This window comes from Macrobrachium rosenbergii, chromosome 44, assembly GCF_040412425.1.
Source record: "Macrobrachium rosenbergii isolate ZJJX-2024 chromosome 44, ASM4041242v1, whole genome shotgun sequence".
Classification (NCBI taxonomy): Eukaryota; Metazoa; Arthropoda; class Malacostraca; order Decapoda; family Palaemonidae; genus Macrobrachium; species Macrobrachium rosenbergii.
In genome coordinates this window covers 18,711,687-18,739,459 of record NC_089784.1, presented here as the reverse complement: position 1 = coordinate 18,739,459, position 27,773 = coordinate 18,711,687, and the positions used below count along the sequence as shown (strand labels likewise).

General features: G+C 35.9%; 1 protein-coding gene across 19 annotated transcripts in view; it reads left to right on the top strand.

The window, feature by feature from the left end:
* LOC136829379 (protein SERAC1-like) overlaps positions 1 to 27,773 on the top strand; it is a 63,805-nt gene that overhangs the window by 23,171 nt on the left and 12,861 nt on the right. For 14 of the 19 annotated variants that reach the window (XM_067087833.1, XM_067087841.1, XM_067087846.1 and 11 more), the window contains 5 exons: positions 2,119 to 2,285; positions 10,736 to 10,880; positions 14,634 to 14,772; positions 18,434 to 18,572; positions 20,094 to 20,292. In XM_067087833.1, coding sequence (XP_066943934.1) covers positions 2,119 to 2,285; positions 10,736 to 10,880; positions 14,634 to 14,772; positions 18,434 to 18,572; positions 20,094 to 20,292 — 789 coding nt within the window. The remainder of the gene's footprint in view (positions 1 to 2,118; positions 2,286 to 10,735; positions 10,881 to 14,633; positions 14,773 to 18,433; positions 18,573 to 20,093; positions 20,293 to 27,773) is intronic. The other 5 variants (XM_067087836.1, XM_067087843.1, XM_067087847.1 and 2 more) reach the window with 1 other exon arrangement.

Genomic DNA, 27,773 nt, shown 5'->3' with positions numbered 1-27,773 from the left:
TAGTAGATGAGAAATATAAATTAAAAGGACAGAGAAATACAAAAATCGAAGAAAATTATTGCACACTTCATAAACTGATGGAAAGGCACATCAGTTAGCCAGTGCAACACAGAAAATATTTCTTAAGAGAACTTGTTGGTTGTTAAGGTAACCAGTTCTAAAACAGTATGTACAGCTAGCAGAGGAGCATGCAATGCATACAAACCTAACTCAAAGATAAGCCAGCTAAGAAATTGCTCATAATTATTATAGCACTCATTCTTTGATCAAAAAATACATATACCAAAAACATTGGCAAACATGAAAAAATTAAGCAAGCAGCATTATCCTTTTAAAACAAGTTGAGCAGTCCTTGTCTTACTGAGTACCTCTCAGGATGGCAACATTATAGTGGGGGAACTCTTAATCGGCTGGCAGTTAAGTAACTTCATCTGGAATTTCTCAAACTCTTTTTAATGCAATAATTCTAGTGAAATTATGAACTAAAATGTCTAGGACAATGCAAGCCTTGTTACCAGTAGATTAGACACATTAGAGGCAAGGTTCTTTGCTGCTGTGCACTTCAGGATCTGTTGGACATATGCAGTTGTGTCAGCTACTAGGTGATTTTTTAAAATTGGAAATGAATTGTCATCTTAATGTTATACATGACTCCCTTGGAAAGAAACACACTTCTGTATATGTCATATTTTGCAGTGACATTTCTTAACAAGTATTTATTAACCTAAGGCCATGTGTTTTGCAGAAAGCAATTTAGAACATGATAGCATCAAGGAAAAGGAAATCATTGTCATATAATAACTCTGCTGATGAAGAAAGGAGACCCAGAACCAACATTTTAAAGGAAGGAAGGCCAACCAGTAATGTAATGCTGTTCAGTTGTCAAAGGTTCTCTCATATTTAGCACTCCTGAACAACAAAGATATCAACAAGAGGACTTAAATCAATATCCTCTTTCCTCTCAGGCCTCCATGTAGTAGGCTGTTCATTTGTCCAGTTCCAAGTTCCCATCATTATTAAGCCTTTTCACCTCAGCTTTTTCCTGTTTGTGCTGAAGCAGGGCATATTAAAGATACTGTCATATATCCAGTGAAAGCTAGGAAGATATATCCATTCTTGGTAGGTTTGGGTGTCATGAGAAGGCATGATTTGAGTTCCAAACTTCTCAGTTAGCTATAGGGACCTTGAAATGTAGAACTGTACTGTACTCACTCTCCTGTAAATAATTTGGACCAGACTATTGGAAGTTAAAAAATATGGACCTCTAAATTGTGGCAAGCTGCCATATAGTCTCATCCTTTGAGTCATACACCTGTTTCCTCAGTATCAACACTTAAGATATTTGATCCTACAACTTGTTTATAGTCTTTATTATTTATTTTCAAGGTAACCAACTTTTATTATTTATTTTCAAGGTAACCAACTTTAAAAAAAAACTTTACCATACTAGTACAAGGTTCTAGTCCTACTCTTGGCCTCTTGTAATATAAAGATCTGATTTCCTGTTCTCTCTCCCTTAGAGTGTATCTTTTTCCAGTGACCTGGTTCAGTCTGTCTTTCCCACAATTTGAATCCTTCCTCTCTACTGTAAATGGCTACTCAGGCAAATGTGAACTGATGGTTCTTAGTTAAACCAATGATTATACAAATCCGTCAGTTTTTTTTTTACAAAAAGTCCCCACCTCCTGAACCTACATTTTTTGTAGGGGGTCTGGATAACATAGGAAATTACTTAACTAATACTACTGCTCCAGAGGCACTTCCCAGAGTAATAGGTGGCCAGGTGAATGGCTTTTCTTTTTTTTTCTTCATGTGGAGTTTGTCTTGGGAGCTGCTGACTTTAGGATTAGGCAGATATAAACTGATGGGTTTGTATTAAGAATAGATATTATACTTAAAGAACTTCATTTTTCAATAGATACTCAGTCCTTGTGTTATACTACACTACAGTATTTACTAAATTAGCCTTTTTTTCTGCATCTCTTTAAAAAATGTTTTTTTCCGGTCTGGTAGGGAATCAGTGTCCAACTGACAAAAAACTTTGACATCTCATATCTAGAAAGGTATCAAGGGTAAATTTTACAGTATCTTGTACAGGACTGTTACTTTTATTTACAGGGTTGGTAGATGTCTTAAAGGTATTTTCTGAAAACTCACATCCTGAATTTTTTCTGCCTGCTTGGAGGGGCTTACATAACTTGAAGCAATCAAATGGAGAAATGACAAATGGACAAGAAGTCTACGTAGAAGGTGTTTATCCTCTCAGTCCTCCGTATTTTGATAAGGTATTGTATGGGATTTGGCTTTGGCTAGATTTAGGTATACTGTAATACTGTAGTTTTATCAGGAATTATAATGATTATCAGTTATCTTTAAGAGTAAGTTATTAAGAGCAAAGATTTCTGCTTCTGGGTAATGTTTAAAAACTCAGGGTGGAATCTAAGGTTAAACTCCCTTATGTTTCCAGTGTTGCACATCTTATAGCATTTGGTTTTCATACTGCTATTTTTCACATATGAAGGTGAATATTTGGAGGCTAGGCAAATGGTCCCAAAGAACACTTAAGATCAACCTTTTAAAAAGAAGGGAAGCTAAGGAAATCAGGGAAAAAAACAGGGGGGGAGTGAGAAAATTTGTCGCTTGTTGATAAGGATAATGGGCTGAATGCAACATGACCTGAATGCACCTTCTTTTCTGAATGCCTGCATATCTGATCTGAATGCGCTTTCCCTTGTGGTCTGAATAGTCTACATCCTATAGGATATTAATGATGGTTTTGATTACAGGTTTTGAAGTTATACTGTAATATTATAAAGGAAAAAGATGTCACAAGGCCAGTTACAAACCTTACTCAACTTAAGCAAAGTTACTGGGTCCTTATGAGTAAATTTATTTTAGTTATTGATTTTTCCAAAGTGATGTATTCATTCCACATTATGGTGCATTGTGACTGGTGTATTCAAGCGGTGGTGCAGTCAGTTAAACACTGTTATGATCGAAATAAGGAATAGTCATTTAGTCAACCAGGCTGAGTGGTGTTTCACTGTTATCGGCACTTTAATGGCGCTTATGGCGCCATAACTGATGTAGCATCAAGTTACAGCGCCTTAAGCACTATTAACTTGCTTTCTATCCTTGCCGTTATCACCGTCAGCGGCGCTTACAGCACTGTAACTTGATGCGACATCAAGTTACAGGGCTGTAAAATGCTGTTAACGGCACTGAAAAAGGTTGTAAAATTGAATCCACCGTAAGCTGGTGACACATGTAGTTTCCTATGAGTAATGGGGTGGCATCCTTCAGTTCAGGGGAAATGGCCAGGATATTAGCCTTCCCATAGTAAAGAGAGAGTAAAGCCACTTTGTGGCTGAGTAAAAAACTATTTAGGAAACAATTGGGGGAAGGTTTGATTCATTCCTCTCAAGAAGTAATGTAACAGAATAAAATTGCAAAAAAGGGGTGGATAAAGGCATTTTTTATAGTTTAGTAGCTTGTTTCATCTTCAAGGAGTTACCCTTCATGGTCTACCAGAGCTCCATGGGTGACCAAACTAATGTAAAAAAATTCTCTTATAGCTGGTCTCGCAGCCAGGTATTGTGTCATAGGGATAAACACTGTAACACTTGATGCAGTATATAATGGACTCAAAGATAAGGGGGCACTTTCCCAAATCTTTACGGCGAGGCTGTATACCCAGGTTCTTTTATCATCAAAACCTGCTTATAAGAGGAAGTGATTAATGCGCGTGCTCAGTCTCCTGTAGTATCAACAATATACCTAACACGGAGACCAAGAACCTTTACTCTCTTTGATCAACGCAGTGAAGTTTGTTATTACCAGTGCTCTGAAAAAATTCGAAATTTTTCTCTGATTTCATTAGCAAGCATCATGGAAACATCAAAAATAGCAAGATAAGTTCTTAATATTAAATTCCAGTTAAAATTTTAGTTTGAAATTTTTGGAATTAATAATTAATTTGTGTGTGAAAGGCAGAACCTAGTGTTTCTTGCCATCAGTGGTCGGCGTTTGCTCATTGTTGATTGCTAGTTTGTAAAGTGCAAATTGTTTTAAAGAATTTGTCATTCTAACTAAATGTTTTAACTAAAAGAAATGTTCCACAACTTATCTTTAATACTGTATAGAAAATCCTTTCAGATTATGTGATGTCTACAATAATCTAGGCAGTATAAGTGAGAATAATTTAGATTAGGTTAATAGTAGATGCTGTCTGTAGCCTCGAACCTAGGATTACGTTTCCTTAAGTGACCCAGCTTATAACCTAGGATTACATATCCTTAAGTGGCCTAGCGTAGACTAGTGACCCCAGGATCAGATAATAACAGTATCTGGGCAAAATAAATCGGTAGCCTAGCTGTAAGGCTACATATTAGTAAGATTTTTTCTTTTTATATAATCCTGTACACTGAAGCACGATCTAAACAATCCAGGACTAAGCAGTACCTTATATTAAGTGATAACTTTTATGAAACATCCCATCATTGGACTAAATGAAATAATAATCTGTGCTGTATGAGATGGTAGCCTAGCTTTAAGGCTACATACTAAGGTAAATGTGTTTTATGTAACCCATACCCTTAAGTGTGAGTTAAATGTTCTGATTAGACAATAGCCTTGATTAGAGTAAGTGATAGTGTAGCTAACTATAAGGTTACATGTTAGTAAGTTTCTGTTTTTATATAGCCTATACAATTAAGAGTGATCTATAATAATCTGGATTAGGCAATACCCTATACTAGGCTAAGAAAGAACAAATAAGCCTAAGATTACTGTATATATAAACAGTATCCTTGGCTCAACTTAGTTTTTACGACTCAGTAGCCTATCTGCAAGGTTACTTACTAGTAGGGTCTTATGTAGCCTATATCCTTAAAGGTGATATAAACCTAGAACAGGCAGTAGCCTAACCAGATTGAGTAGAAACCCCTTTTTAGGGGAATATCCTACTATTAGCCTAAAACAGCGGTGGCCGAATATTAGATAAAAAGTCAGTCTTGGCCACATAAAACAGAAAACCGGATTTTAAGAGGGTTATTTTCTGTATACAGTAAACCCCCCGTATTCGCGTTCTCATGGTTCGCGGACTCACGCATTCGCGGATTTCTCTGTGGAACATATCTAGCCATTTTTCGCGGAAAATTCGCTCATTCGCGGTATTTTTCACTGAGAAATATTTACTAATTACTGTATTTTCATATAATTTTCATGAATAAATGCACGTTTTGTGATAAAACTATTAAAATACTCAGGTATAAGCATTTTTACAGGGTTTTTCTTGGTTTAAGCTATCAAAATGGGCAGTTCTAAGTGTTTTTAGAGGGGTTTTAAGTATTCGCGGATTTTAGCTATTCACGGGGGTGGTGGTACGCATCCCCCCGTGAATACGGGGGGTTCACTGTAGTGTATATCCTTAAGTTTTAAATAAGCCTAGAATAGGCAGTGGACTAGAATAGGTTAAGCGAGAACCTTCTAAGAAATACTCTATTCTTAGCTTAACATAAATTATACTAGAAGCATTAACCTAAGCCATATCAAACGGGAGCTTGGGTTAGTAAACAAATTAGTTCCTGGCAGTTAGTCTGAATAGCATGACAATAAGAATTAAAATTTCACATAGCCATTGCAAAAGTACTAACAATGTATAAGTAATATAGCCACACACAGGGATGAAAACTAACCTAAACCTTAGAGAGTTTAAGTTAACGTAGATATTTAATTAACTGTATTACAACTACACACTTGTAATCAAGTTAACCTGTAATATGGAAACTATATGAGGAACTACAGGAGTGTTCCTCATTAAAAACAGTTAATACTAACTAGTTTCTAATAACAACTTGTTTTATATCACTACAGGGCCACCATTATGCAGGACCCTCAGCTCAATTGTTCCATAGCAAATTGCTCGGTTCACTTTTTGCCAGTGGGTGTGCCCCATACCACCTGCCATGAGCATAGCCCTTGTAAAAAACAAGGAAAATTTGCTTGGTCACCAGATGTGTGCAAAATTTGTAGTATGTTCCTGGCAGCAAGTTTTAAAGACGAAACAGCTTGTTTTAATCTGTCTCGATGGTCTTAGGGTTCAGTAGGGGTGAGAAAGGGGGAGATTGTATCATTCCGGCAGCAGATATTTAACCCTTTCTCAGAAAAAGATCTATGTTCGGGCCATAACCCAGTAACATCAGTCCCTGGTACCTCCCAGGTTAACCCCATGGAGGAAGTAGAGGAATCATCTTTACATGGGGGTGACATTCTTACAAAGGAATATGACATGGAAATTGCCACTGAAATGGCCCTGCTGAACCCAGAAAGATCAAGGACAAATTTCAGCTAGCCATGGGAGAAACCTTCCAGAAGGAATTCTATTCCCCTTGCAGCTATTGATGCTGAACAGGATCTTTCCCCCAAAAGGGATACTAGGATCCACCTAACTCCGACTGAAGTGACTACATTTTCGGAAGGGTATAGTAACTCACCCAAGACTTCTGCCCCTTGGTTAACAGGTAGTTACAGTTCAGTTGTTGAAGCTCAGTCAGATTACGCAAGCTCCCCCAAAAGGGGTGTATAGCTTACGGCATTTGATCATTTCCGTAAGGAAATTATAGTAATATCAAAGATGTCCTTGCCACAGAACGGCAATATATAAGGGACATGATGCATGATTCCGAAAAAGAAATTAAGGAAACTAAGTTACTCATGTACACCCCAAAGTGTAAAAGTACTGCATCCTGTAACCAAAAAGTGAGAATACAGTAGATACAAATGCTGCCCAAACAAGGTCTAATGTTAGAATTCCAACTGGAAACAACAAAATGGTCAGTTTGGAATACAAAACTTCAGATCAAAACATAATAGGGACTCCAGTACTCACCCCTGATGATGCTGACAATCCTTGGCGAGACTCCTCAATGTGCATTTTCTCTCCCAATAGTAAGTATCTAATTAATGAGAGAAAAACTGTGATTGAAGTTGTACATATAGAATTTAGAGACAGGGCAGCATTCCGTAATACAGGATGGCATCTGGTGCCACCTTCACCAAACATGGAGAAACCACTAACAGAACGGTTCTCTTACCTGTGCCTATAGTATTAAAAGCTATAGAAGACACCCTTTACCAGGTCAGTGAAAAATAGATCTCCATTTCCATTTTGAATAAGACCCCAAGTTGCTCAGCAAGTAGCCCCAGCCTTCTGTCCCTTCACTTTCAAAATTATTAATCATGTGAGGGCAGATTTTCAGAATTTTATAGTGACTAAAATACAAGAGATAATGGCAGAATTAAAATCATTTGCCACAGTCATCCCAGTTTCGGGAAATTCACCAAGGAATGGGCAATGCTACAACTCCCTTTTGAAAAGGAAAAATCCTCCTTTTAGACATAGCTACACAGCAGTTTGTGACCCCTGTGAGAAGAATCTCAGAGGGGACAGCCTTGGCAGAAGTTCATGCTAGGACCCACCTCCTTAGTGTTATAACTTCTACCACTCTACCACCTTGCAGGAAGTTGCCTCCAAAAGGCTTCCAGAAGGTTACAGAATAATTTTGCTGTTGTGGCCAAAAGTTTTATGAGAGCCCTATGGGAAGTTCTCAATGACTTTCGAGAGTGGCACATAAAAGCGCCAATGGAAACATTGGAGGGCTGCAACAAGTCACTTCCCAATGTAATTTCATTATTACATTTTGACCCCTTCTGTAAGGACCTGTTTTAGGAGTCTGTTGTGGCTAAACTTAACGAGTGAGCCCACTAGCAGAATTATACAGTGTACACTTTTCCGGGAGAAAATGGAATTCAGGAAGCAAAAAACCCGAAATTCCCTTTACCCAACCCAAAAAGGCTCGCTATGATAAAAAAATCCTATAAGCCTTCAGTCACCCCATAAATTTTTTCCTCAAAGACAGGTAGGTGGTCAGAAGGGACAACTCCCTACAAAGGACAACAACAGCAGCAGCAAAGAAATCCTTTTCACAAGGTTTGAAGACCCTCTTATAAGGAAGAAGGAAAAGCAGCACTTGGAATGCCTGTCAAGAGCAAAGGCAGAGGAAGAGGTGGATACCAATAGGATTTGTATGGTTGGGGGTCAACTTTGACGGCACCACAGCCAATGGAAGTCTTCCCCTTGGGGACACAGCATCATTTTCACACGGGTTGGGGTGGAAATGGTCTCATGTCTCCCCCTCCTGTAAAGGGGTTCTTCCAAAAACCAGACCCCTCTCTGGAAGATTACGTGCAGGAAGGCCCTGTTAATGGGAGCCATAGAGAAACATGAGTATATTCATCACCAAGCATGTCTCTTCAGTGTCCCCAAAAAGGATTCCTCCAAATGTAGAGTGATCCTTGAACAATCAGCATTAAACAAGCACATTGTTTGCTAAAAGTTTCGGATAGCTACTGTTGCCCAAGTACGTTTAATCATTCCACAAGGGACATGGACAGTTTCTATAGATCTGAAAGATGCATACTGGCATGTCCCTATCACTGTTCCCTTCCAACCCTTCCTAAGGTTCCGGATAGGGAAAGATACGTGCAGGTTCATGCCCTTTGGGCTAAACATTGCCCCAAGAATTTTTTACAAAATTAGCAACGGTAGTTGTTCGAGAACTCAAACAAGAGGGAATACAACTAATGGCCTACATAGACGACTGGTTGATCTGGGGACCGACAAGAGAAGAGTGCTTGAGAAAACATAAGAGCAGTGGTCAACAAACTACAGTCAAAAGGTTTTATAATAAATTGAAAAAAATCCCACCTCACGCCAGCAGACGCTTTCAGTTGCTGGGACTGTGTTGGGATACTTTTCATGGCCTGTTGTCTCTCCCCATCATACTTTAAACAGAATAAAGCAGGTCCTCAAAGTAGCTGGCAGTAGTCAGTTACTCTGAGGGACAGCTTTACATAATAGCTCCAAATTGGCCCAACGGGCATTGGTTCCTATTACTTCAACAACAATTCAACTACCGTCCACTGTTCTGTCCCAGACAATAGGAGGGAAAGTTGTCTACGCACCCTCCTTTCTGAGCTGAGACCGTCATGTATGGATTTTTTAAATATCTACCGTGAAAATTACTCACCCAAGATTGGTAGGTACCTATTGCAAAAACAAGCGACTACACAATCAAAAAACAGGTTTTGACATAGGAAAAACTTATTTTTGGTAGTCGCTGTTGAGTCTTCAAAACCCTCCCTCTTCCCTGATGAAAAGGCATGGGATTTGGGGATCATCCTACATTAACCAACAAAGTAATGCTTCTTGGTCTCTGCATTGGGTCTGTTGTTGATACTACGGCAGACTGCTCATGTGCATTGATCACTTCCTCTTCTAAGCAGATTTTGATGATGGAAGAACCTGGGTATACGGCCTTGTTGTAAAGATTTGAGAAAGTGCCCCCTTATCGTTGTGTCCATTATATCACCTTGACACAATACCCGGCCACGAGAATAGCTACTGTATAAGAGAATTCTTTGACATTAGTGTGGTCACCCATGGAGCTCTGGTAGACCATAGAGGGCAACTCCTTGAAGACTCAACAGCGACTACCAAAAATAGGCTTTTCCTACATCAAAACCAGTTTTTTATATAAAGCTGTATTAACTGTAATTATAAAATGAATGAAGGAACTTAAATAGAATTAGTAACTACTAACTGCAAGACTGGCAGTCCAGAAAGTAGAGACTAGCAGTGGATGAGTAGCTGATGAGATATCAATCACACTTTTATCGTGTATGAAAGGAGAAAAGATTGTAAGAATGAAATTAAAAGTATAAGTGAATTAGGAATAGGATGAATAACTAGTTTGTAATCCTGCAGTAAAAGTAACAGTCTGGGAAGAACAATTCGGTTGTTAGTAGCCCTGTAGTTATACAAAGAGTGAGACAGGTGATTGATGGATTTCGTAGGTTCATTGTGATAATGTGCACCACACTACAAACATTTTGAAGACCACAAATGTGGTATATATGGGTTATGGGGTTGGGATGTAACAAAATTAGTGTGCCAAACATTTATATTTTAGATAATTGTCTTTATTAGTAGTTCTGCAGTTTGAGCATCTACAAACTGGATTGAAATAGTGGTATTTTCATTAATATGAAAAAGAATAGAAAAATTGGATGACAGAAAAATTAATGGAAAATTTCTTTGAATCCCTAAATCTCAATAGATTGCAACCACTCAGATTTTTTTAAGGCCATAGGAGATAGAATAAAAAAATGATTTAGCTATTATGTAGAGATTCATTAATTTGTGATTACAAGCCTGTTAACTGCTCATTGTTAAAATGTTAGAAAAAATCGTTACACTGTTAAAGGATACTTTAAAACAATTTATTCTTTGTCTTTATCCCTACTTTTTTTTATTTGTGCAATTCATTCCCGGTGATGATGATATGTAAATCCATGTGTGAAAACTATTTTCCATTTATTGTTATATTGTCAGATATAAAATTGTTTGAGCTATGGACTGACAAATTTATGACTCATGTTATACAGTATAATGATTCTATTTCCAGTTTTGTTAACTTTGCTACTAATAACTTTGTTAAATTCTTCATTTCCATTTTCACGTATCTGTATATAATATACTTGTATATATTTTTAATAGTCTTAATGACATAGCTTATCAGTTGAGGTTATTTAAGATGCATATATATAAGTGGATTTTGAAGTAAATGCTATCGATGGAATATATAAATACCTGCTATTCATCTTTTTATTCCAGCAGGAGAATCCTTTGTTAGATATTATTCTTGTGCATGGCATAAAGGGTTCTGCATCTTGGACCTGGCGTGAACATGACCAAGGAAAATCCAAACCACTTATATCTCAAGAGCAGCGTAGAAAATTGTTAACTGGACATTTGGAAGGTATCTCACAAGAAATTTTCTTTCCACTGAAGTGATAACAATATTTGCAAGGATATTTAAGAACATTATAAACCTCTGTGTCAAGCACAATATAGTAACAGTAATCAACACAAGTATGTATTAAAAAGTATAACTTAGACATAGTTTGTTACATACTTTGACAACAATATTCCAAATATTTGTGACAAAAATTTACATAGATTTTTGAAAGGTAAGTCAGTAAAATTTAGAAGAGTAGGTAACATGCAGGTGTTGGGAAGAATTCTTAACAAGAGGAGAACTTATTATATTAGTAAACAAAGTTCCCAGGAACTGAGTTGATCATAATTTTTATGGGAGCAGTACTAACAATGTTCTTATTTCTAACAATAGTATGATGAAGATGAAGGTGCAGTACCCTTAAAGTTATTGTACAATCATTTGCATTAATATCATTGAAAGATGAATATAGACAATTCAGTAAAGGCACTGGACAAAAGTATATAGTAGTTGGGCAGGTGAAAAATTAAATGTTTTGCTTAATTTCTTATAGAAAATTTCATATGGTATAGGGAATGGTCAGGAGCTAGATACAGATATTGCGCTCCCTCAGTTTGTAGGCTTCTCAGACCTCCTTGTGACCCAATTCTGCTGGTTCTAGACTCCTGTGTATGCTTTGATTTTTGGCGTAAGCCTTGCACCCCCATATGCTGTAGGCCTTACTGTGCTAGCCAAACCCAGTGCTGCTTAACAATACTGACTTTGAGACCAGTTATGTAGTGAACATATTACTCTCAGGCATTGGTTGTTGGTAACCCATTCAAGTACTGACCAAATCCAGTGTTACTTGAGTGCACTGATTAGAAGACTGAACTATACTGCAGTTACACAGCACTGAAAATCACAGCACGAGACTCGAGTGACTTTCCTTACGGAAACCTGTATGCAATGTTTTATGCAGAATAGATAGAAGATGAAAGAGGCAGAAGAAATATAGAGAAGGAAAAGATAGTGAGGAGAGAAAAATTCAAAGGAAAGAATGGGAGAAAGAGCGTATGCAGAAGAGAAATTACAAATAAGAAGAAAAAGAGTTGGAGTGAAGACATCCAGAAAAATAAAAAGAGAGTTAGCAGCATTACGTAAAGTACACTTGAGATCCTATTTGAAATAGAATTATGAGAAATTCAAAGTTAAAGATCTGGCAGTATATTCCATAAGTGCTTCACCTATCATGTGTTTGGGTGAGCATGTAAGTGGAACCTATGAGATACAAGAAGGAAAGCTACAAGTACAATATTATACAAAGAATTATAGTAAAATAAAGTAGTCTTACCTGATCTCCACTAAGTATGTTATAAATTATTATTATTGTTATTATTCACAAGATAAACCCCTATTTACATGGAACAAGTCTACAGGGGCCATTGACTTGAAATTCAAGCTTTCAAAGAGTGTGCACAACCAGCATAAAGAGATGAGTATCTGCATTCCATACAGATGTGATGCCCACATGCTGACATTGATGTCTAGGACCCATTGTATTTTGTGAAACCATTGCCAGACCAAACATAGGACTTGAAACTGGCAAACTATTCCAGTAAATAAAGAGAAGACATTTTGTTCTTGCCAAATGCATAAAGATGTGGGAATGCTCTTTGATGTTCTTAGATACTAGGAAAGTCTCATATTCTGATAAATTAAGTGACTCCACTGTCTCCATCCTGAAGGAGCACACTTTATGAGCTGGATCAGCTGGCCACAGAAGATAATTGGTCTCCAGTCTCCCATTGCCTTTGGTACTGTGGACAGGCAACCCTAGATACCAGACTGTCTGGTCTGCATTTCTTTGAGCAGCCTTCTCAGTCATGAAACTATCTTGCAATTCAAGGCCTTAAATCTTTCAGATCCATTGCTATGTGCCCCAAAATTCACAATTTAAATGAAAATGGAAGGGGTTGTTTGTTTCAAGAGGAGTTAATTACTGACTAGTAACTACTATCCATGGATCTTTTGTGGTTTCCTGCTATGATATACCAAATTCTAAAAGGCAAGTCCTTACCAACATAGAACCAGCAAAGGATGATTACCATTCTCACCTAAGTCTCTGCCTGGGACTTCATCATTGAATCTCACATCCCCCTCCCTCCCACATACCTAAGCTAAAAATGTAACTGATGAAATCTAGGTGAAGTTGATCTGGTGGATAAGAAATCCTTGAAGGCATGCTTGTTGAACTCTGATACTGAGACTGCAGAAAAGGAGGTAAAACTGGCCATCTTATGTTGTGAGTCTTTTGGTTGCCACATTTTGCTTTTAAAAAGGCACATGTGATAAAAGATGTATGATCATTGTAGTGAGATGTAAATTGAATTGTGTCAAAGGCACCTTCCAGCATCACCCAACAAATTGGCCTTCAAAAACAAATTCAGTAATAAACTGGACCCAGCACCTACTCTGCAGTTTCAAGGCAAAAAATTAATGAAAAGAATCCTCAAATGTCTTATCTTGCACATCAGGAAAAAGACTTGTGATGTAGGATGATGGTAGTGTTGGTGATGTTGGATGACAAGAATGCGAAGAACAGTCCCGAAACCTTGGCTTCTGTGCCATAGTAAAATGAGTGTGAAGTTGTTGAATACTAATACAAAGCTTGAGAATGGGGCCAAAGGTTGGCAAACATGTTGTATAGTCATCTATACTGAGTTCAGTGACAGGCTTCCTCTTTGTGATTTCAAGGTACTTCAAGTCCAGTCTCCTTATCCCATCAAGGACTGGAAAAAGAAGCTTTGTTCTGCAAAGGCAAAGTTGTTGTTTGATGAAACAAAATACATCTTATTTTGGTGTGTCTAAGAATGTGTTCAGCATGGGAAGGATTTGGATTAACTGAAAATTTATGAGAGGCTGGTGTTTCAAGCATGTAAAGTTGCCTGTCACTTAGAGAATGAGAAAGGATAGAGGCAGAAAAAATTGTTCTCTACTTCTCTAAGGTGGTGACTTTTAGCAAAAACTACTAGTTTCCCAAAGGGGAATTACTCTCCATACTGACTCTTAAGGCCAGTTGTTGTTGTTGCTAAAATTAAAACTGATAATGCAGATTTCAGAAAGTGCCAATCAGCATTCACCTAGATTTATTTGATAATGTCTCACACTTACACCTACTCATAAGCCATTGTTATTACCAGATCATCCATGTCGACATCTTCATTCTTTAGCACTTTGACCCTAGCTTACATCACTCTTGTGCCATCAAACTCATGAGTAGTACTCATGCCTTATGGCAAGTAATAATAATTTCCAAAAAGTTTCTAATTAAATTACTCAACCAAGGAGACTACTTGAGAAATAATCCTAGTACGTAAGTACTTTAAATTAAACTAAGTTCATAGTTATCATCATTAATTTAGTATGAAGATCACTACCCAAACAGAATAACATTTGGAGATCCACAGAGTAATAATGTCCTTCATCAATAGATGTTCAGTTAAGGTTAAATTGAGTGCCTTACTTCCACTTGTTGCAAATCTGGTTTCTGGCAGTGTTGTAATCAGATGATATAAAGAACTCACCTTTCATTAACCATTGTATTACAGATTTAAAGAGCAATCCAGAACTCAGTTTTTCTGGTCTAATTGTGTTTATTAACTTGAATAGAAATGGAAACTTTATAGAATAATGATTTGTTTGGTATATTTAATTGGTATTATCTATCCATGTTGAATAAATGAAAATTTGTATAATCAGCAGAAGCAATTAGGGGAAACTCTTGTATTGCAGATGTTGATGCACTGTATACCTGTTGTTGGCCTATAGATTGGTTAATGCCATCACTCACGATACCTGTAAGAATTCTTGCTGTCGATTTTGATGCAGAATGGCAAATTTCAGGGAGCAAATATCCCATACAGGCACGTGGGTAAGTAAAAAGTTATAAGGGTATATAAAATTGTGTTAGAATTTTGTGTATATGTAGGGGAAATTGATCATGAAATTATGTAGAATTTCTTAAAAATTAGATTGTTGGTCTTTTTGGTAATTTTAGACAGAGACCAAATTGTGAAAAGCAAATGGTTAAAATGTATGTATGTGGAGAGAAACCTTGAGGTACATGGCCAGGCTTTGACCATGTTTCATAAGTTTTTTGGTATTTGGATTTTTTTTTTTACCTTTCACTTCTCAATAATTCAGTATGTATCTTTTGATAGTGTAGCTGCTGGTTATCCTCAAAGGAGTTACTCTTATGGTCCTAGATGGGCTTCATAAGATAGACCAACCAATTTCAAAGAATTCTTTTTTAGTTGGTCTGGCCAGTATGTATAGTGCACGTTGACACTGAAAGAGCATAGGACTCAAGGCAAGAGGGCTCTTTCTCTTGTCTACAGTGGCTGCCAAGGTTCCATTCCTATCATCAACCTGCAGGTGTGGCACCGGTGCCCTGCGCATTGTTCATTATTGGGTCAACAACACACCTCACATCAGACCAACTCTCATTGTTCTTTTGGATCTGTTATATGAGGACGCATCTAAAATGGGTGCGGTATAAGTGCTCCAAGACCTTAGTGGTCGCCATGGAAGAACCAAACTATGAAGCAAGCTAAGCACATAGGATTAAGTCCCAGTGAAAATTTTTATTTTTAAAAGTTTTTAACTGATAATGTATTTTTCTGAATTTGGGAGCCAGTGTCTCCCGCAGGGTGAAAATTAAATTTTTGTTGACACTACTGTCTTTGCCAGCTGACATTGTTTAATTATATTAAATTAATATAGTAAACCCCCAGTTTTTGTGGGGGATAGGGACCACACTTACCCACGAATACCAAAAATCCGCGAGTACTGAAACCCTCACGCTAAAAATATTTATGACTGCCTATTTTAATAGTTCAAACACCAAATGTATACCTTAAACTATCATTCTACACCAAATAGCATACCTCAAATTATCATCTAAAATGCTTTAATATCATTTCAGAGTCATCTTAACCATTACCTTTAAAAATATATGGCTTACAGCTAAGTGTGAAAACTATTCAGGATACCTCTGTACATTCAGGTACATTCCTTTTGTCTCATACAGCATTGAAGCAGTCCTGCTTTCTTTTTTACAGTACATAGGGGAGACACTGGGAAGTTAAGTACTGTACAGTACCTAAATATTTAATATGCTTGAAAAAAATACAAAAATAACATGAAAATACAGCAATTAGTGAATATTTCTTGACACAAAAATTCGCAAATTACTGAATTTTTCGCGAACAGTTCGGGGATAAGTTCTACAGAAAAATCCATGAATAGGTGAAGCTGCGAATCCCGAATCGTGAATAGGCGGGGTTTGATGGTACTTTTAAACAGTTTTGTTTTTAAAGAGTTTAGGTATGTGACCCTCTATCTTAGTAGTTAGGGATCCTAATAGGGTCCATCTGGGCTACTTAGCAGATATGCTAGGCTACTTCCATTATTATTATTAATAGCCTAAGCACTCATTTAGCTATGTAAAGTCGTAACCAATTTTCAGTCATGTTCAACTTCCAAACCATGGTGTTAAGTGAAACCAATTTGTTAATTATATTACTTAACTACCAAACTGAATAATTTTTTGTGATAATATTCCCTATTTAGCATTAATGCCAGGGAACTTGTATCAGACCACTGTAGATGATGTGTTCCTTCATGGAACTACTTCTAGCAGGTATTGCTCCGCCGCTGGCAGCGTCACTCGGTAAAATGTATGTGATGTTTGTTTTCCTATGTGATTATTAAACTTTTACATTGTCATATAACAGGCATTGAAATTGTACTTAATAATTTATATGCGCCTAGCTTATTTTAAAAAATTTTTCCCTTGGCAAAATATTTTCATTGAAGTACTCTCATATGTAGCCTATAGCTTTTACCCTAGGCCCTGTAAACAGATCATAAATTGGCAAGATGTTTTGGCCTAATGGAATGGTGTAACATTCAAGAACTTACTTTTAAGGTAAAATTATATACCAGCGGCTTGCGAGTAGCCTAGGCCCAGTAAACAAACCATAAAATTGCAAATTAGATTTATAGTATACAGTTAGCTTTGGCCTAATGGAATGGCTTAACATTCAAGAATTTACTTTTAAGGCAAAAATTTATTTAGTAATTACAGTTGGTATTTAATACATGACTACTGCCTTAGATGACAAAAACCCATATGATGGCTAACAGTATACAGCAGTATGGCTACATACAGTACTTGTGCCCAAGTTAACCTATTCATGTTAGTTGTGCTGCCTAAGTTATTACAGATAATTAGCACATATAACATTTGTGAGGAAAACAAAATTTATGGTAGTATCCATGATTGTAAGGATAACTATTATTATAACATTATACCATAACTACACACTTTGACCAAGCTAGCCTGTAGTATCTTGAGTATATTGTTCACACAGTGATTGTAGATGGTTAGTGCCAAGTAGTTTCTAATCAATATGTGTTCCTTATATCACTATAGGGCAGCTATTAAAGACCCACTGATTATGTGTGCCACAGCGAATTGCTCGGTCTGCTTTTTGTCAGTGGGTATGTCCCATACCACCAGCCATGAACATAACCCTTGTAGGAATAAAGTGGAGTATGTTTGGTCGTTGTATATGATACAATAACACTGGAAAGCATCATTGACTTCTGTTGCTACTTTTGATAATCTCTCAACATTGGGATCCTGATTATCAAAATAGCCAGCACTTTTTCTAGAAGATAAAATCCCTCAGCCATCAATTTTGTTTCAAACTTCTTTAAGGGAACAAGTTCTTCTTTATGGTCTTCTGTTTTTTACTTTCCTTCCAGTTCCATCAAATCCTCATTTGTCAACTCCTCTGAATGACTGTCAAGCAGTTCCTTAAAGTCCTCCCCTATGTCAAGCTGTAACTTTTTACATGTGTCAATGAGACTGTTAAGGATTACCTTTTCCTCCTCTTCGTAATTAAACTCTCTGAAGCCATTTACAATTTTGGCATAAGGCCTTCCACACTCCATTCATATTGATGTCACTTACTTCATGCCATGCAGCATCAGTCTTCTTTACACAATTGTAAATGTTGCAACCCTTCCAGAAGTCACGTAAGGTCACATCAGTCATTTATCTCCTTTGATGCTTGCCTATACGTACGGCAAGTGTAGTATTTTTTTGAAATTTGCTATTACTCCCTGATCTATTGGCTGAATGAATGAAGTTGTGTTAGGGGATAAATAAACAACTTGAACGTCTGGATGGAAATCATCTAAAAGCAGTGGGTGACGAGGGGCATTATCCAAAATTAAGAGAATCTTGAAAATTTGAAGATTTTATGTTGAGTTGTTTGTTATTAAACTTACTGTATGTTACTAGCTGTTTTGATCACTTCAAGTTCATATTTTTTTTTAAATGTTCGATATATCTCTTGTATATTGTGAAAAGTAATTGAAAAGGAAAAAACCAGTAAAATTATAAATCTCAGCTTTCGTCTTACATGATTCTTCACTGGAAATGTATTTTCCATCTTGAAAAAGAATAGTTGTATTAATTGTAAATAAGTTGTTAAAGGTCGCTTTTTTCTTTTACTTTCTAGGAAAACCATATCTCAGCATGCAGAATGTATTGCAGAGTCTTTAAAAGCTGCAAGAGTAGGAGATCGTCCAATTGTATGGATTTCTCACTCAATGGGAGGCCTTATTGTTAAAGACATAATTGTTAATGATTTCAAACAGGTCTGTATCCAGTTGAGTTTATGTAGTGGCATCTCTTATTGGTTTTATATTGTTGCAGTTCACCTGTGTAGAAAATATGTGTGTTTAAAGGTATTTTTTCTGAGCATATTACAGTATTCTTAAACATGTTCACAAATGAATTCCATTTATTTTGTTAACTTTTGTTGTGTGCAGGTGTATAAGAAGTTGTTATTTGTTGTAGCTTCATCCCATGAAGTTCATTTGGATTTGCTATGCTCAGTTTCATTTGTAACTGGTTATTCTGTTACTATTGTAGTTGGTTCATAGAATACATTTACACTATTTTTTTTTTATATATTTTATACTTTTCTGCATTGCTATAATGAAATAGATTATTATAGTGAATTAGGTAGTTTTATTTTTTATTCTGTATCAAAATTTTTAAGCAATGTTTTTTTCCCAACTCCATCAGGTGCATAAATACCTAATAATTCCATCTTAAAAGCTCCCAGATTCATAGGCTTTTGTCTGTCAGCTGAAAAAGGTAGTCTCATGATATATAGTGTAGACACTATAATTTAGCTATGTCACAATTACCTGCCTCTTTTCATGAAATAGCAGGCGATTGGTAGCTTTGTTCCCTGTTTGTAACAGGATTGCTATTTTATCTCTTGTTCCTGATAATCCTTTATTTTGTCCTTATATAATCATAATTTATTTCAGCTCTTTTTCACTTTAGTTCTTAGTCAAGTGATGAAAGTCACCAGCTTTGTAGGTGTGTCAGTCTGTGAGCAATTAAATTTTAAATTGTTCTAGGAAATTACTTCTTTCACACTGCTTGCTTCAGTCTAATTTGTGCTTTTAATTTTATATGTGTATAATTAATTTCACATTTTTTATCAGTTTATTGTTACTGTTAACTATGTACCTAAAAAGTTGTTAATTAGTTAAAACTCAGAAGGGGGTTCTCATTTGTGCTAACCACTCTTTGCTCCCCCTTTTATTATTACTGTACTGCAACAAAGAATGAGTGTACTGTGAGATTCAAACATAGTATACACTCATTTGTTTTGGGGAAATTTTGGAACGGGTTTGTATCAACTGAAAGGAGTGGGAGAAAGAATTGGCAGTTAAATCAAGGTTGTCAGAATGGAATAAATACTTTTAATTATGTATGTTTGTACAAACTGCAAACCTTATATTTTTACTCAATGGTTTAGATACTTCGGAGAGAAGTTATTGCCTTGGAATTCTTAGTTGATTTCATCAGACTGGAGACCTTCCTTAGGTTGGTAATGAACATTCATGATTCAGTTAAGTCTATTGTATCTACCACGGTTATCTCTTCTTAAACTTTAAAGTGAAGTGGTAAAACAAAGTATATTAAAATTTACCAATAAAATTTTTAAAAATATATAAAGTGACCATTTCCAATAGGATATCTAGACCAGAAGTATTGCTTCATCTGCCACAACCATGGCTAAAAAAGGATTTTTATTTCTGCGTAATGTCGCTGAATTTCAGTAAGGTAGTAAATAACTGCAAATTTACACCTTTCAGTTTCAACTAAATGAAGAATTGGTAAAAGACAGAAACTCTCGTCAAGATCAACTAACTCTTACTAGTTTGGCAAAGCAGACGTTGGCTGTGGTATTTTACAGTGTTCCTCATCATGGGACTCCCCTAGCTTCATATGTATCTAAACCTATTCTGCGTCAGCTATTTCAACCAACCACAGAAATCTGTGACATGGGAGAAGGTTAGTACATATTATGTTGGATTTATTTTCTTTTTATTTAGTGAGGCATTCTGTCGTAAGTAGCATTCAAGATAGTAAAGTGTTTTCTCATGTCCCCATTTTTCTTACATATTTTGTCATAGTAAACCATCGCTTTAGATGTTTTGAAGATTTAGCTCTTTGCTTGTACCCTTCCTTGGTTATTGTATTGTTGTCTAGACTATCTTTGTATGTGAAATTTTCATGCATGTCTCAAAATTTCTTTTGTCGTTATAGGAATTCTTCTGAGGATACTTTGTTTCAGAACAAACCCATTACTTATTGCCCATTTCATTATGCATCAATAGAATCCCTGACACATCAGTCCTCTGTAGAAAAGAAGATGGCAGTAGACAGCAGCTCTGTGCATTTGCTCCACGATCCTCAGGTCTTCATTAACCAATTGCCAAAGTACTCATGTGTCACACTTTGCAGTTTTTATTTTCATCTTGAAATTCTTAGCGTCTCTTCATTGAAGCTTTTTCCTTTTCTTATAAATTGTATCTTTTATTTTGTCAATCACTGTGAGAATAAAAGAATTTTTCCTGCAGTCACACCCAGCATACTTAGGTAAGTCACTACAGAACTTCATCCTAAAAATGCAAGTTCTTGTTTAGTTTCTCATTTCTTGTTACCAAAACCCCAAAGGTTTTTCGGAATAAGGAATAGGGCTTGAAATTTGTGGCTTGATCTCGGACCATAAATGTTTTTTCTTTGGGTTTTTTGGGATCAGAATTTTGAGAGCTTAAGCCTTTTGTCACCTGTCAATATCTTTTATAAAGCTCCTTGAGGACGAAACAAGCGACTACGCTATCAAAAAACAGGTTTTGAGGTAGGAAAAACCTATTTTTGGTAGTCGCTGTTGAGTCCTCAACACCCTCCCACTTCCCTGACAAAGGGCATGGGATTTGGGGAAAGGATCATCCTACATTGACCAGCAGAGAGTAATGGAGCTGGTCTTTTGCCTCCCCTGGTCATACGCAAGATGGCAAACACACATGCGCAATACAGTAGTCACTTCTTGCATTTTTTGACGTAGGAAAAACTGGGTTCAGCTTTGCTGAAGATAAGGGAAAATGCCCTCTTATCTTTGAGTCCATTAGACTCTATTATGCGTCATAGTGTTTTCATTACAACACAATACCAGGCTACAAGACCAGGCTAGAAAAACATTTTTTGATACTAGCCTAGTCACCATGGTGGGTAACTCCTTGAGGACGAAACAAGTGACTATGCTATAAAAAATACAAGCAGTTGTAGTTAGATGTTTTTGAAAGATGATGGTTGGGAAGGAGAGTCTTCAGCTGACTAAAGAGAATGAATGACGGGCTATTTTGTAAACTTACCCTAATGTAGCAATCATAGAACTCACATGATAAGTGGGGCTTAGAAACTTTATTTTGTGTATTTTATTGCTCCTTTTTCTAGGAAAGATTCAAAATCATGGAAGTTGAAGTGCTAGGGAGACAAAGGAGAAGACCTTAAAGAAGATAGGGAGACTGTATTCGAAAAGACTTGAATGTCAAAAGAATAGATGAAGGGAAGGCAAAAGATAGAAATTCCAGAAAAAGGATTGTAAATAACAGTAACCTTAAATAAGGATTAATCTGAGAAGAAGTGTTCAGACATGACCTTCATGTTGCAGCCAGCCAGTTAGGTGATTCTAGCTGCTCTTTGCCATTCCACCTAAAGTGTGATTTGGCTATATTACAAGAAAGGTTTCTTGTAAAATGAAAAAGTTTTTTTTTACATCTCATATAATCAGGGCGCCTTCCCCTCAGCCTTGCTGATTTCCTACTGCTAATTGGCCAAACTGTGCTAGAACTGTGGTAATTGACAGGCGAGGACCATAGAATTTTGGAATGCATGAGAGGGCTGCTGTCTTTTGCAAATGTTTTTCAACAGAGGAGTGATGTGCCTGGTATTTCATTGATGTACAGGATGGTCTGTAGTACTAGTAATGGGTTTGCATGAAAGAACTCATTTTACTTTAAAAGAATTATATCTCCCAAGCATTTTGACATTTGAATTTTTAAATGTAACAGCAAGTTAATCCTTTGAGATTCTGGTGGTGTTGAACACATCATGCAAACTTCACCCTTTGAGATTCTGATAATGTCATCATTTGGAAATTGAAAAAAGAATCAATCATAAGTTTGGAGGGTGTTGTCCAGTGGAGTGCTTCCATCCTTTCCTAAATTGCAGACAAGCATAGATAAGATTAGAAGTTATATATCATTGGGAGGGAAATGTATTGTAATTTTATCATGTGAAAAGTTTAGATATTAATTAGGTTCATAAAATTATTATTAAAAAGAAATAGAGAAATTTCTGATCCTAGTTGATTTATGCAGGTTTTTCTTTGTATAAATCAACTAGGATCAGAAATTCCTTTACTGTATTTCTTTTTAATAGAATATAATTATCCAGCTTCAAAATGAGATAAAACCAAAATTATATTGTGAAAATTAGTTGACTATAAGAAATAAAAGATAATTATCTCTTAACTTCATAAATGATAAGCTAGAACTGACTGCTTTACTGCAGATGGGTTTTGGACACCCAACTCCCCTTGAGAATCTCAAAGGGTTAGTCTGCTAAAGCCCAAGGTTTCTTCATAACCTTAACATTGATGAATGCTATCCATGATTTGATGGTGAAAAGTGGCATACTTTCTTGAAATGTTTGTTTTTTCTCATGTTTGTTGTATTGTATTTATGCAATCATTGCAAGTACAGTAGTACATTCCAGATGTCATCTAGCATTACCAAGTTGTTGTTAAGCAAGTCTCAGTGTGCATTTACATGGTTCCTGTGTGATACAGCTGAACTTGGGAGTACAGTAATACCTCGAACTTGCACGATTTGAGTTGCACGAATTCACAGACACACAAATTTTTTATTGGAACCTAACTAATGGTCATACACGAGTTTTTCACAGACGCGAACATTTCCGAACACTGAGAAACCCTGCAAAAAAGTTTGTTTAATTTTTTTATGTAATATATAAGTTTTCAAGCTTTTATGTCTAAATTAAATAACAAATATTATTAAAAGTAATAAATTTCTCTCTCTCTCTCTCTCTCTCTCTCTCTCTCTCTCTCTCTCTCTCTCTCTCTCTCTCTCTTTTAGTGAGATGAATTTTTGTGGTACATGTAAACAGGTATGTTTATTTGTATGATAAATAAACTTTTTAAGTAATAATATGTACTAATTTTCAGATATTAATAAGATTAATAAAGTTAAATAATAATAATAATAAAACTATAATACAAAATTCGTATTATCTTGAACAAACAAATTCTTCTCTCATCTTTTGTAAGAAGGTGGAAGGCAAAAGCTGTCAGACATGTCATTTAACATGACAAGAATGGGAGTGTTGCTAATCAGTTGTCAAATTTTTCTTGTAATTCTCTCTCCCTCTCTCTCTCTGTCCTCTAATAATTGTCCATAATAAATAAAAATTTCACTCTTAAGGAAGGACAAATGTTATCTCTCTCTCTCTCTCTCTCTCTCTCTCTCTCTCTCTCTCTCTCTCTCTCTCTCTCTCTCTCTCTCTCTCTCTCTCGTTCAAAGTTAGCCAACCTACGTATTACAGCACTGTTTCTCTGTGCGTCTTTAACTGTACAGTGTATAATTTTGAATTGATCTTATTTTACCTGTACCGTTTACAAACTGTAAATGCGCATTTCTAAAACATAGAGACACAGAGCATTTCAGAACAAAGAGAAAGTGACAGAATAAAAAAGTTTGTAAAAAAGGGGTTGAGAAGACTTCTAAAAATAGACTGGTGGAATGGGGGAGAGAGTCACACACTATACTGTATTCTTAAGTCAACCATTTATTTCTTATTTTAAGGGTAATGTATTAAGCTCTCTCTCTCTCTCTCTCTCTCTCTCTCTCTCTCTCTCTCTCTCTCTCTCTCTCTCTCTCTCTCTCTCTCTCTCTCTCGTGCGTTATTCTCCCAGTCTCCATAATAATTGATGAATAATTTCACTCTTAAGTAAGGACAACCTTGAACCAGGCGATTCTTTACAGTTCGTGTTGGTTCTCTCTCTCTCTCTCTCTCTCTCTCTCTCTCTCTCTCTCTCTCTCTCTCTCTCTCTCTCTCTCTCTCGTTCATAGTTAGCGCTCACACATTTTTACAACTTATTAATCCTCTGTACATCTTTACCTGTACAGTAGATAGTTTAAATTGATCTAATTTGACCTGTATCGTCTACGAAGTGTAAATGCACTAGTGTTGCAAATACGTTCTGAAACATAGAAACATAATAACTAAGAGTTGTATTAGTCAAAATATAAAACATTGTTTGTTCACGACAAAGCATTTCAGAACAAAGAGAAAGAGACGCAGAATAAAGGAGTTGTTAAAAAGAGGTTGAGACGATTCTAAAAATAGATCAGTTGGAAGGGGGGAGAGAGAGAGAGAGAGAGAGAGAGAGAGAGAGAGAGAGAGAGAGAGAGAGAGAGAGAGAGAGAAATTCTCTTACAACTCTCAATTTTTATGTAAACCATTTATTTCTCTTTTTTAAGGGTAATGTGTTAAGCTAACTTTTAAATGAATTTACAGTAACTTTATTTCCATTTAAAAGTTAACTTAATAATTTGGGAGCATGATTAGGGTCATATTTAGTGTTTAAACTTTAGAAATAAGCATTTATTAGCATTTTTAGAGACCATGCCAAACTTATGCGAAAATTCACCCTGCGCGAGGGGTTCTGGAACCTAACCTCATGTAAGTTCGAAGTATGACTGTATTGGTAATGTTATAGTGCAAATTTTACTAAGGGTAGGAAAGGTTCCATGAAATGTTATGTAAATGTTTATTAAACACGAATCAGCTTTAACCAAATTAATCAAGTTATCCAGTTATTAAGATAACTAAAATCTCTGTCGTATGATGAGCACTAAAATCTCTGTCATATGATGAGCATTAAAATCTCTCTCATATGATGAGCATTAAAAGAGAAATAACTGTGCTATTTACTTATAATACATTTATGCCTTCTTCAGTAATGCATTTAACCCTCTAACGCCGAGCCTGTATTTACAAAAACGTCTCCCGTATGCCGGCGGCGTTCGGGAGTTAGCGCCGAAGCTGACAAAAAGTTTTTTTAAAAAAATCACAGCATGCTTAGTTTTTAAGATTAAGAGTTCATTTTTGGCTCCTTTTTTTGTCATTGCCTGAAGTTTAGTATGCAACCATCAGAAATGAAAAAAAATATCATTATCATATATAAATATTGAAATATATGACAGCAGAAAAAAAATGTTCATATATAATTTTATACAAATCGCGCTGTGAGCAAAACGGTTAAAGCTAACGGGTTATTTTTTTTTTCTTTGTATTGTACACTAAATTGCGATGATATTGGTATATAACAAATTGTAAAACGATCAAAGCAACACAGAGAAAATATTATCACAAAATGATGCATGAATTCGTAACGCGCGGACGTAAAAAAATGTTTTTTTCAAAAATTCACCATAAATCGAAATATTGTGCTAGAGACTTCCCCTTTGTTGAAAAATGAAGCCAATTGATTGAATATTACTAGACTGTAAGTGTTTTAGCTTACAATTGCAGTTTTCGACCATTTCGGTCGAGTTAAAGTTGACTGAAAGTCGAATTTTTTTATTTATCGTGATTTATATGAAAATATTTCAAAACTGATAAAAGCTACAACCATGAGTTATTTTCTGTTGTATTGTACATGAAATTGCGCACATTTTCATATATAAAAGTTTATGTAACGACTAATATAAAACGGTGCAAACATTACGACGATGTGACGAAAGAATTTCTGAGATGTTCGGCCAAGTTACCGCGAGGACGTAAGGAAAATGTTTTTTTCAAAAATTCACCATAAATCGAAATATTGTGCTAGAGACTTCCAATTTATTGCAAAATGAAGGTAAATGATTGAATATTACTAGAATGTGAGAGTTTTAGCTTACAATTGCGTTTTTCGACCATTTCGGTTGAGTTAAAGTTGACCGAAGGTTGAAATTTTGGCAGTTATCGTGATTTATGTGAAAATATTTCAAAACTGATAAAAGCTACAGCCATGAGCTATTTTCTGTTGTATTCTACATGAAATTACGCACATTTTCATATATAAAAGTTTATGTAACGACTAATGTAAAACGATGCAAACATTACGACAAGCGTGGCGAAAGAATTTCTGAGATGTTCGGCCGAGTTAAGGCGTAAGGAAAAAGTTTTTTTTTTTTCAGAAATTCACCATAAATCGAAATATTGTGCTAGAGACTTCCAGTTTGTTGCAAAATGAAGGTACATGATTGAATATTACTAGAATGTAAGAGTTTTAGCTTATAATTGCGTTGTTTTACCATTTCGGTCGAGTTAAAGTTGACGAAGGTTGAAATTTTGGCAGTTATTGTGATTTATATGAAAATATTTCAAAACTGATAAAAGCTACAGCCATGAGTTATTTTCTGTTGTATTCTACATGAAATTGCGCACATTTCCATATATAAAACTTTATGTAATGACTAATATAAACGGTGCAAATATTACGACAACGTGTGAAAGAATTTGCGTGGGCGTAAGGAAAAGTTTTTTTCAAATATTCACCATAAATCGAAATATTGTACTAGAGACTTCCAATTGTTGCAAAATGAAGGTAAATGATTGAATATTACTAGAATGTAAGAGTTTTAGCTTACAATTGCATTTTTACCATTTCGGTCGAGTCAAAGTTGACTGAAGGTTGAAATTTTGGCAGTTATCATGATTTATATGAAAATATTTCCAAACTGATAAAAGCTACAACCATGGGTTGTATTTTGCTGTATTTTACATGAAATTGTGCACATTTTCATATATAAAACTTTATGTAACGGCATATATAAAACAGTGCAAAAATTACGACAAAATGATGAAAGAATTTCTGAAATTTTAGGCCAAGTTAGGGTGAGCGTAAGGAAAAAGTTTTTCAAAAATTCACCATAAATCGAAATATTGTGCTAGAGACTTCCAATTTGTTGCAAAATGAAGGTAAATGATTGAATATTACTAGAATGTAAGAATTTTAGCTTACAATTGCGTTTTCGACCATTTCGGTCGAGTCAAAGTTGACGAAGGTTGAAGTTTTTGTAGTCGACGTAAAATGCGATCCACTCAGCACGCAACAGACAATTTTAGTCGACGTATGATACGTCCAGTTGGCGTTTAAGGGTTAATGTTTAAAATTTTGTAAAGAGACATGGATACTTTAAGTTAGTATTGGTACAGTCTGACTTCTTGGTCCAACAACTTCCATGATCTGTGACTTTTTTTAAATCGGCCACTATTAGTTCTTGAGGGACTACGAGGTTGGTGCCACAATTTTCAGATTCTGGATTTTTTTTATTTTTGAACAAGCTTGCTTCGTCAATACACAGCACAGTTTGTTTCCAGTGAAAACAGTATGTGAAACAAAAAATATGCAGCATACA